Source organism: Bacillus rossius, chromosome 1 (assembly GCF_032445375.1).
Source record: "Bacillus rossius redtenbacheri isolate Brsri chromosome 1, Brsri_v3, whole genome shotgun sequence".
Lineage (NCBI taxonomy): Eukaryota > Metazoa > Arthropoda > Insecta > Phasmatodea > Bacillidae > Bacillus > Bacillus rossius.
The window spans coordinates 322,822,569-322,834,910 of record NC_086330.1 but is presented as its reverse complement, the minus strand read 5'-3'; the positions used below and the strand labels follow the sequence as shown (position 1 = coordinate 322,834,910).

At 39.7% G+C, this 12,342-nt stretch overlaps 1 protein-coding gene across 3 annotated transcripts in view; it reads right to left on the bottom strand.

Annotated features, from left to right (window-relative positions):
* Nucleotides 1-11,825, bottom strand: part of LOC134527975 (uncharacterized) — a 144,758-nt gene extending 132,933 nt beyond the window's left edge. Inside the window, exons 1-3 of one of the 3 annotated variants that reach the window (XM_063361096.1) lie at nt 11,423-11,825; nt 8,953-9,490; nt 4,551-4,829 (exon numbers count right to left, since the gene is read on the bottom strand). In XM_063361096.1, the coding sequence (XP_063217166.1) occupies nt 4,551-4,829; nt 8,953-9,490; nt 11,423-11,488 (883 nt within the window). In that variant the 5' untranslated portion in view covers nt 11,489-11,825. The remainder of the gene's footprint in view (nt 1-4,550; nt 4,830-8,952; nt 9,491-11,422) is intronic. The other 2 variants (XM_063361094.1, XM_063361095.1) reach the window with 2 other exon arrangements.
* Between the last annotated feature and the right edge of the window lie 517 nt (nt 11,826-12,342).

Below are 12,342 nucleotides of genomic sequence, written 5' to 3'. Positions count from 1 at the left end.
CACGAGTGAGCAATTACGTGGGCAAGCTCGTGAGTGGTGGAACCTGTGGGGACGCTACGACATGAAGTGGCAGGAGTTTGCTACCCGCTTAACACGGCGCTTTGACGACCGCATGGCAGTCATGAGCTGTAAGGCTCGCTTCTACGGCGAGTCCCAAAAGTACTCAGAGTCAGTAGAGCAGTTCGTCGCAAACAAGCTGCGGCTGTACCGGCGCATAGCCCCAGGAGAAGACCCCGAGCAAGCTTTGCCAGAAGTTACTGCATTAATGCGAGAAGAATTGCAACCATTCCTCAGGCCATACTGCAATGGGACGGTAGAGGACTACGTACGACAGGCAACAGCTACAGAAGGCAACCTACGACACCTCCTGGGACGTCGGACCGGGACAACTATCCCCGAACGAGGACCCAGACATCAGGTTGGAGCACCTGCAGGGACAAGCAGGGCCATACCGCAGGAACGTCCATGGCGGACAGCAACACAGGCGATCGAGGGCCCACCTGGTGGGACAAGCCAGAACATATCTCCAGAATGGCGGAATGCAGGCAATCGGCGCGATGGAGGCCGACCACCACAGTGCCGTCTTGGATGCCCACAGGGCACGTATCACTGGCATCAGGACTGCCAGAGACACCAACAGCAACAACAACCAGCGGGAAAATGGGCAGTAGGGGGTGTAGGACCTACAGACTTAACCCCCGTACCAGCCAATCCCCTGCCGCAAGCCACAGAGAACAACATTGAACAACTGGGGCAGCTCACCATGCTAGAAAACCGACTGATGCGGATCCCCATCACCCTGAACGGGAGACAGACTGCCGCACTTATAGACACAGGGGCGAGCCATGTATTCGTCGCCCAGCACTGTGTATCACCCGCAGATATCACACCCAGACACTGTGCCCTGCGCCTTGCTACGGACACTGGAACCGGGACAGCCATTGGAGATGCCATCATCACTGTGGGTATACGGGAGATGGTGACCCAAACTTCAGCAGTCGTGGTAAAAGGACTCAGAGAAGATTTGGTACTCGGACAGCCATGGTTGGTAGAGCAGGATGCCTTGATTTCACCAGCATCAGGCCTGGTAAATTTAGGTAAACATGAGCGCCTGGCAGTAAATACACTAGGAAGCATACCACCTTCCCACAGGTCACACGACCACAGGCCAAGAGACATGACCTGTCGCCTGCTCACTGTGGGAGATGATGACCCACCTCCAGCAGACCTGATCGAACTCAAACAACGAAATCTCGACGCCCAACGCACCTCCTCAGATGCTGAGCGTCAACGAGCAAAGCAAGCAGAAGGACTGGATGAGATATGGACCATGCCCGGCGAATGGACGGCCCACGGAGTGACAGATGAAGGGGAAGACCCCGAGGATCGCTGTCGGCGGCAAGCGATCGAGCTGACAACAGCGCGAGAACCCCAGAGGGCCTACACTCAGCAGATAACTCCGCAGACCACACGACAACCACCAGAGCTACAGCCAGGTGACCACGTGTATGTCCGCACACATCCCCTATCCAATGCAATTAGGAACTACTGCGCTGGACTGAGCCCCAGGTGGTCGGGACCACACCGCATCCTGAAGCATCTAAGTCAAAGTACGTATTTGGTGCGCCGGGGTAGGCAAAGGCGAAAAGTACACCGGGACCACATCCGGAAAACAGCACTCCCAGAAGGGGGCAATGCCATGGAGGACCCTACTCCAGATGTGATAAGACCAATGCCGGACAACCACCGATCTGTCACACCCCAAGGGATGCAGCATCTGTTCCAGGGAACACCGAGCCCAAGGACAAGAATGGAGAGGCCTGCAGAAACCCCTGCCACGACCCCGAGGCGACAGCACCGGAGGCACCCAGCACGAATTCTGATCCTTGATGTCACGGGGACACCAGAGGCAGGCGTAAACACCACAGAGGAGCAGCCCCTGGTGACAGAACCGGAAGACATTGAGACAACAGAACCACCCTCCCCTACCCGAGGTGGGTGGGGGCATGGAGCCTCCCTCGCCGATGCCGAATTCCGGGTCAACGTGGAGGAACCGGCTGAGGACAACCAGAGACACCGCCGACGACGCCGCCGGCCCCCACTGTACCTGGCAGATTACGTCACAGGCAGCGAACTGGACACACTGGTGAATGGCGACCCAGGGAGTCCGGAACCAGCAGGCCGGCCCTGACGCTCGCAACTACGAGGAGAGAAGGCATCATGTGCCTGCTGGAGGGCGCGCAGACGGCCTAGACCCGGGCTTTTCCAGGGGGGGGGCGTCTGACGTCGTACCTCCTCTTTATTAAACAAAAAACCCGGGTCACAATCCTGTCCGCGGCGCAACACTCCAGCCATGGCCCTGGTAGTGCTACCACTCGTCACCAGATGGCAGTGTAAATAAAAAGAGACAATGTATCATAGTTATTTTATATATGTTATTATTGTAAATATTTAGGTAGATTATTAAGTGTATACTGGAAGTATGTTTTGTAGATGTGGAAATAATATTGTAAAATGCAAAAGATCATCATCAGGCAAAAGAGATAGAAATATGTAAAACTTTAACACAGATGGTTCTAGAAGAAACTTGTATAAATTGTGCGGGCTAACAAGCCTAGACAGCTCTCATCTCCCAGCCAATCTGAGAGAATAGTTATTATTGTGAGCTTTCCTCTCTCCCAGCCAATCTGGGAGAAAAAATATTACCTCAGTCAAATGTGGTATCATTGGCTTGAATTCCTCATCTTCCTTTCCTCAGCTAGCGACTCTTCGTGAGACCGCGGGCTTTCCTTCTCTCTTTCCTTCTCTCTCTCATTCTCTCGCACCTATCCGCTAGCGACTCCTTGTGAGACCGCGGGCAATCCTCTGCTAGCGACTCTTAGTGAGACCGCGGGCTTCCTTCTCTCTCTCTCATTCTACCTCTCTCTGCCCACCCATCCGCTAGCGACTCTTCGTGAGACCGCGGGCAATCCTCTGCTAGCGACTCATAGTGAGACCGCGGGCATCCCTCTCTTCAACTTCCATCCTTTCCGCTAGCGACTCTTCGTGAGACCGCGGGCATCCTCTCTTCTACATCCCTCTCTCCTGCTAGCTACTCCTTGTCCGCCCGTCCTCGGTCAGCTGCACTGGGCCGAACGGTCCACTCCCGCCTCAGAGTGTGAGGCTGCTCTACCCAAGAGCTGGCGCCGGGCAAACAACACGACAACTGAACGACCGAGCGACGTCCACCCCGTCTCCACATCATCACCAGAGACGAGGCCGCGACACATCAGACCCTCAGCAGTTTATATACAGAAGCATGAAGAAAAATGTTTTTATTGTAGTGCCCTCTGGCTAGTTAACACCATAACACCTATATATGAACCATCGCTGATGAATCATAAACCTTTTACAGAAAACTGTATCTAAATTGGTCAAACTGTTTTGGAGATAAATGGAAAAAAATATTTTTTTACACATATAAACAACCTCTCACCCTAAACGCACACACCTTCTCTGTTCCATCGTGAATAATAACTTGTTCCATAGTATTATCTTAGCTAAATCATTTTCTGCCAGCGCTTAGTAAAGATAATTTCATTTTAATTATTTTACAATTTAGAAGACGTTAATATTTATTAAATATAATTTTTTTTTATAAATTTGAGTAAAGTACTTATGAATTTGCCTGCACATCTCATTATGGGGATGAACACGAATTAATAAATAATCCCGTAAGTTTAATATAGCATTGACATCATTGTCCTTGGATAACATCATTTTATAAAATATTGATGTTAGAAAACTTGAACTAAACTGATGTTGCAAGACCTAACAAGGTTCAGTAGAAAGAAAGAGCAGGGTAGGGTGATCACACAAAGCTGTTATAGAATTTACAAGACTTTCCGCTGAAAAAATTTCAAATTCCCTTAAATAATTTTTAAAAATAATTTACCTGATGTAAAAAATACTCTGAAAGAAATTTAAAAAAATCCAATTTCCACCATCCCCATAATTGGCATAGTTCTCTTGCCTCTTTCTTTGTTTTTAACATTTCACTTCTTATTTATCAAATCTAAATGCAAAAAAAAAATATTTAAATAAAAAACCAGTTTTAATACAATACATACAAAACAAATACATTAATTTATTACAAAAATTAATAATTTATTAAGTAATTGCATATGCCACTATGCAATAAATATCCATAAAAAAATGCTTTCACATTCTGGGATGATGACAAATTGCAGCACAACATTTATCTTTAAAATTACTATCATCGGAAAATTTCCATGACTATTCAAGGATTTCAAGTAGATACTCTGAAGTTCAACCTATGGAACCTTTCCCCCTCAATTTTCATGAATGTGCCACTGATTGATTGAGCCCAAGATCTAGCTACCTTGTGATTTCTTACATTCATTCCAAATAATATATTAACCCTGCAATAGTAACTCACGGATCAATAGCGTGTAATCAAATCAATGAAACAGATTCATCTACTGCTATACGAAACTCCACATAGTTCCAAGAATATAAAGCAGACGGCAATAAAAGCGTCAGCAACTCACTTCTCGGTGCTCTGTTGCTCTCCGTCTGGCAGTCAACATTGTAAGGGTGATCACACTGCAGCAGAGAGGGATTGAACAGGGTTCCCGGGCCGCAGCTCTGGACGTGAGGTGTGCCCTGCCAGCAGTTGACGAACTTGCCGCAGTGCGAAGGATGAGGCGCCAGGCCAGTCCCCCCCTCCATGGTACACGCGATCTGCCGGGGGGCGTGTTGTGACGTGGTTACGTGGGGTCTCGGCGTGGAGCGCACGAGCTGTTTGGGCGCGCGCACCGTGCCTCGCTCTGTCGCCGGAGCATGCAAGAAAAGGCGAAGTCACAGTGAAAGCACCCCTGCTGTGCTGAATTAGAGATTTTGCCGGATTATCGAAGGTGAATACAGTTTTAATGGGAATACCAAAGAAAATACATTACAGCGGTACTTTTACAATTTTATTTTCAGGCCAATATCATTTTTAAAACAGGAGATTTCAGAATTTTTGGTTTTATTTTTAATGAAATCTACAGTAGAACCCTGTTATAATGTTTTTCAAGGGAGCACCAGAAAAAAACATTAAAAGCAGGAAAACGTTATAAGCAGGAAATCTCAATTTAGCACTTAACAATGTTCGAGCTTTGTACCAATGGACTCACCAAGCTATGTAAACAACTTTAATGTTGAAACCAAAGATAGTATACTTGATACATGAATTTTCTGAAACAAGCCAACAATTTTTCAACTTTATCTTGTTCCCTGGTTAAATTTTGTTTGTCTTTAAAGATACACTGCCACATTTTTTGTAAAATTGTCTCACGATTCATGATGACAACATTAAGAGTAAGAACGTCTACTCCTTAACCACCTGAAAATTTTTAATTTGGGGTTCCTACGTATGAATGAAAAAATAAATTATTTGTAAGCAATAGAAAACACTTTTAGTTATGCCCTCGCTCAATGGTTGGCAACTTAAATATCGTAGGACTATGTACGTGCATCTGAATATCCACTGGAATGGCAAGGAAGAGAAGAGTTGACTAAGGGTGCCAACTGATAAGTAACTATGAACATTGTGTACCTTCAGTATATTGCATAAAATTGTATTTTAACAAACTTCATGTATTGTATGGCAGTGATTGTAAACATAAACATACATAAAGGAAACTCTTTATCGTAAGTGTTGGAATAATTGGTTTTAAAACATTTTTTCCCCATTTATTGAATGTTAGAAAGCAAACATTATAAGCAGGAAATTACACTATTTATGAACGTTATATGCAGGAAATAAATACATTGTCCTTATGGGGGAAATATTGGGACTTTAAAAATATGACATTATAAGCAGGAAAACATTATATGCAGGAACATTATAACAGGGTTCTACTGTATTTATTAAAATAGGAAGCATATTACTGAACAAATATGCCCGACACTTAAATGTTCCATGATACTAATTTCTCCAAAACAGTATCATTTTGACTGAAACATGATGCACTTACACAATATACTGATTTGTGATATGCATGTTTAACTATTCGGAACAACTAAAATAAAACTTTTAAGTATTTATGCGTTTGAAAAATGTACTAACGTCGTAATGTAAAAATGAGTAACTATTAAAAGTTGCAAAATTAAAATGAAAAAACTTTTCAAATTTTGTATGCATAAAATGTGATATTTAAAATATTACATAAATGTCATTAGAGTTAAGTTTTGATTGAAAATCCTGATCAGTTTCATTCGTTTAATTGAATTTTGGTGCTTTGTGGCGTATTAACTTGAATTTTGGAGTTTATGATGCATTGATATGCTTTTAGGTGTAATTTCAGTTTAATCGCAACTCACTGTATGTAACAATTGTAAAAAATTGCTCTATAGAAAGAAAAAAAAAACTGATGAGCATTGGTATTATTCAAAAAATTATTATGGAAATGTACCAATGAAGTGTGATATTTAACCCACTAGAAAACAGTAAACACTGTACTGATACTAAAACCAAAAGGAATGATAAACTCTGTGTGAACTAAAAAAAGCTGGCAGCGCAGTAATGCGACCTGGTAGCCAAGGTCAACAACTCGAATCCACCCGAAAAAATCTGAATGCAAGTTGCGCAATTAGAGTCGCATTACAGAATTTGCCACACCATCAAGTGTCAGATAGGCCTGTGCGAATACTAGTTTTTTTGAAGCAAAGCAAATATCAAATAGAATTTTTAAAATATTCAGGAAGTTGAATCAAAGTGCGAATATTGTTATCGGTGAAGCTGTATCACACTTTATCTTATAAACTACAGGATGGCAGTAAAAAAAAAGTTTGTAATATTTAACCTCATTATAAACTAACCAAGTATTCATAAAAACAAACAAAGTTCCACCTTTTTATTTTTTTTTATTTTAAGAAAACCACTTTATTCAAGCAAAACTTATACAAAAAAAATCATAAATGAAGCTTAGGTTTCCAATGTTTTAAAGCTTTGCAACAAATGTGAAGCTTCACATCAGATGCAAAGTTACAACCAAAACTTTAAATAAAACGAATAGAAAATTTTGTGGCAAAGTCAAATTGAATATTAAAAGGGGCTTTATTTGATTTGCTTAGTCGAAGTTTAGCACAGGCCTAATATCAGATGCAAGAACTTTAACTGTATGTAATAAAAGGTTCAAGAAAGGTGCACGGAATCACATTTTTACACTCACAAAAAGACATAAGAGGACAAAACCCTACTAGTTTATAGTGAATTCCGAACAACTATTGTACTGACTTGTTGCTAAAAAATTAAAATACCCTGGCATGAAAGGAAAGCATATAGTGTGATGAAATCAATGTTGTTTATGTAGTAATTTTTGGTGCTATGTTTGATTGGTAAATAATTAAAGCTTACTGCAATGTCACTTACATTTTCCACTAGCGAAAAATGAATCTGGATAGCCTTGGTGGGTGGAAAGTGACTGGACCACTCAACCATGTAAATTTCCATAAGAGTATGTATTATTTATGTTTTATAATGAATAGAGAAAATAATTTATGATTTATTTTCGAGCCAATTTCATTTTCAAAACAAGTGGTTTCGGTGTTATTGTTTTTATTCATAAAGATAGTGTATTAACGAAAAAATAGTCTATGACACTAAAATATAATATCTTAGTACTCATTCTCCCAAAATAGTGACATTTTGAGTAATACATGATGCACTTTTACAATAAAATAATCTGTAATAAGCATGTCAAGGGCAGAACTACTTGGAACAATATAAATAAATCTGTGTTTGTGTGTTTGAAAACTGTACGAACAAAACGAATGTACAAATGAGTTACTAATAAGGGATGCAAGTTCAAACAAAGTAAAATTATTAATTTTGCCAGTAACTTGTTAGCAACCATCTCATACCTAATCCAGCTCGTTACTCTTTCACATCAGCACGGCAGCAAGATGCACCCGCCCGCCAGGGAAGTCCGACAGCAAAAAGCCCCAGCCCTTTACTGGGAGGTTAATTTTTTACCTCGAAATTACATTGTCAATGCGGAACTCAAAATTGTGTCAGAGAAAGGTGGAAAAAAAAAAGTTATGACACATATCTGTCTGCTGCTGCACTATCACCAATCATTTGTAACAGTGTAGCCCCTATCCCTAGGGTGCTAGCATCAGTGTGTACTTTAACTGGTAAGTTTTCCTGAAAATGTTCCAGAACTGGGACTGTCGTTAATATATCCTTTAAATTTCTAAATGGAGTGTCTTGATTGTCTCTCCAGACAAATTTCTCATTTTTCTTCAACAATGTCGATAGAGGTTTCGCAATCTGGGAAAAATTGGGTATGTATTTCCAATAAAAGAAGGCAAAGCGTAGAAAACACCTAACTCCCCGTTGGTCCTTGGGCTGGTGAAAGGCCTTGACTGCACTAACTTTGTCTGGATGTGGCCTAATCCTTGCTGTTTACTAAATGTCCCAGGACCTCAGTATCAAAATAACCAAATGTACATTTTGAAGGATTCAAAGTTAGATATGTCTCTTGCAGTCTTTTTAATACTTGTACCAGTATGTCTACAATTTGATAAAAGGAACTTCCTACCACCAGTATGTCATCCAAATACACAAGACACGAGGCCCGACTTCAGAACTGCTAGAGTCTTATTCATGTACCACTGGAAAATAGAGGGTGGTGTTTTCAAACCAAAGGGCAAAGTCTCTAGTTATGAAACAATAGAATATTCAGCAGAGTTACTGAGAATGTGTAAACGCAATAGCTGAAAATACTGTCAAATGATGTTTTATAGGATAAATTTGTCACTATATCAAAGCTCTTTATAATGACTGTATCCGTATGACATCCCTATAAAAATAACTGTTTTATTCTGTAAATTCTACAACAATCATTCTTATGTTGCCCATTTTAGCTTCTGATGAAATATTATGCTAATGTTTAGTTATTGTACCTGGAGCCCTGGCAGGTCTCTCCTCCACCTCTCTGTACGGCAAGCACTTCACTTTGCCGGGAAAGTCGCACTCCAAGGTGCGAGGGTTAAACAGGGTCCCCGGTGCGCACGGCTGCACGAATCCTCGGCCCTTCCAGCAGTTCAGGAAGTACATGCAGTTCGGGGGGTAGGGGAACTGCCCTGTGGTTCCCTTGGGACACGTGACGACGACGCGACGGCCGGGCGCCGTCTCCCCGTAGGTGCCCGGGGTCCATCTCAAGCCCGTCACAGTTTCGATGAATGGCACCTGGGTCGAAGGCACCTCTTTCCCGTCCTCACTGCTGGCGTCTTTCTCCACTTCATCTGCAAACTTTATTGGCCTGTATTCTGGCTTGTTGTGCCCCACGTTAATGAGCAAAATTCCGTCGTCGAACTGTTCTAAGCTGGTGTAATCTGTCGCATTGTTCACACCTACACCAATACGTTCATGCAGAGGTGGCCTTACCAATATCTCTCTTCGCAACGGTGGTTTAGTGACGTCCCTGCCAGGAATATAGATCTGAAAAATAATCACATTACAGTTAATTGAGACTGTATATAAGCTGGTAGTTTAACATGCACATGAGTGGCTTCAGTTGGGTGAGAAGTGGTACAGTGCATAGTCCTAAGGTACTGACGGTTACACTTTCAACAGGATCAAACCACAAATCTTTGCACATTGAGAAACACTGTAAATGTTGCAGTTGGTAGCGGGTTTCCTCTAGATCAATGGTAGTCAATTGGCAGCTTACGGTATGTCATAAAATCAATATTTTTCAAGAGCAGTCAAAGAATTAAATAGTGCCTCTTTTATTTACTCAACTATTTTATAACAATATATGCATTTTTGACATATTGTAGATCTAAATGTTATATGCCAATATAAAGAATGTCAAATGATGATCAAGTTTATGGTTAAAAGTGCATTTTGCTCAAAAGTGGACATAGTGTCTTATGTCTCTGAGGTACAATAATACTACTGTCATATGTTAACAGTCTTTGTTTGCATGTATTTAAATTTCTTAGCTAGATGTTCACTTAGCAATAAAGTTACTTATATAAATACCCTTCAAAATTATTTAGTAACAAATTAACATCCAAAGTTTGTCAGGCAGATTCATGTGCATTCTCTGCATGCACACAACACATTTGAATCAACTAATTTAGGTTTTTCAAGAATTGAAATGCAAGTAGTCTTTCAGTCTGTGGTTCTGATTGATCATGTGTAGCACGGCCAGCTGCAACACCCATGGCATTTCTATACAGCGCGTGAATAACTTTAAGATTTTCAAGACAGAGAGAGAAAAATAAATGATTGCTAAAAACAAGCCATACAGATATTCAGTGCACATAATATATCAAACTTAAGCTTAGCTTGAAACATTTATTTGTATAAAAAAATATTGAGACACCCAAGAAATATATTTTGTACTCTTTAACAACATGAAAAGGAAATTTAGAATAAATGCTAATGATATTTTATAATAAAAATAGCATAACCATGGCAGTATAGGCATTATTTTCTTTTCACCCACAGAAGATTGGTTTAAAAACAATTCTGCAGTTGAATTTTTAAAGCTAAAAACAGTCTGGTATATTATGGGGATGTGTTTGTTAAGGGTTACACTCACTAGTGCCTTTAATGTGCAATCACCTCTAGGTGCAACATTCTGAACTATCATACAGTCAGTAAGTACCAGTATTGAAAATTGAACTGTAACATGGTTATTTTATGCTGTAAAAAGAAAAATATATAAAATACATTTCAAGTTATTCTCAGAAATTTTTACATCTTATACCGCCAATTTTGACGCTACTTGTAAGGTTTGGAAATTAAAAAAGAGATATGTTTTTCATGCAAAATTTTTGGCAATAAAGTAAACTGCTATTATATATATATATATATGGCTTAATGTTTTTAGAGTTTACTGAAAACTCCATTACAAACAGGTCAACATCCATGTAATTATAACATAAAGCTAAAGATTGTACAAATCTGTGTATTGTCTGCTGGTTATTACATTTGTATAAAAGAACATAACAAATGCCATTCTAATTTCAGTGAACATCCGTAGTATCAATTTTGTGATGAGCCTCTTGGCACACTAAGAAAAATATAAAATGCAGTTGTACTGCAATAATTAAAATTTCTGTTGGGTGATTACAATGTTTTCTGAAGTCGTTTTATTTTATAAACCATAAAGTCACATAAAATTATAGTAAATGTTCAAAAATTTGCTTCTTAACTTAATATACATTTGAAAGAAAATATGGTATGCTTTTTTAGTAAGAGCTAAACAACACAATAAAGCAAAAAAAAAAAAAAATGTTTTATACTCTTCCAAATAATATCTAATAAACTAAAACTTTAAATAAATATTCATCAAAACTTCAGCAAATTATTATTAAGACTACCTAACTGTAGAGTTAAAAAGAGAACTGTATTACTTACTGATTGACAAATACAGGAAAAGCAACCTAAAACCAAAACTACAGTAACTATTCCTGTGAACTCCATGTTCAATGTTAATCCAGTATGATTAACTAAATAATAATGTTTCAGCCAAGTGAACTGTGTGGTGTTCTTCTTAATCCAACCAGTTTACTTAATTCTGTGAAATACATTTATCTCCAACAGACTCGTATGCAGTTACATGACCTGGACTCCTCGACACTTATATCTGTGATCATTGTGACCTCCACTATCATCCAATCAGTGAAGTCACTAGGGTTCACACATACAAAAACACACACAAACCAGTGGCTCAATGTACAAATAACAGAATATGTGTCACAACATTTCCTAACAACTTCTGTAAGCTAACCAACCTTATATGTCAACTAAGTATAGGTAGGCCTTTAGGTAGGTACCTACTACATACCTAAGTCATTTCATTGCATTCTTACTTAAGGCTGTTCAAGAAGTGTCCAATTTTTTTCCTTGTTATAAACCTAGCTTTTAATTTAAGTATGGTATTAAAAATGAGTACGAAAGGGGTGGATAGCAAATTAAATATCAATTTTGGAAAAATTATTTTATTGCATTTTTAAGGATTTTAACTTTGTTTAATTCCTGTAACTTAAAAATATATCATTCATCTGTTAAGTTCTCGATTGCGTGTCAGAGTAACGTTCTTTATAAAACGCAACGTAAATAGAAATGACGTCAATGAAGTCATTTTTAATAACAAAAATTGTACAGTAAAATATTCCCAAAACAGTGTTTGAAAATAAGTATTTCGCATCTATGTATGAAAGCTACAATTTAACGTTAAAAAGAAATAAAGTTATGATGTATTAGATCAAAATGTAAACAATGGAACACTCTTTACACGTAATAACGTATCCGACACTGGTTGGAGCTTCAAACCT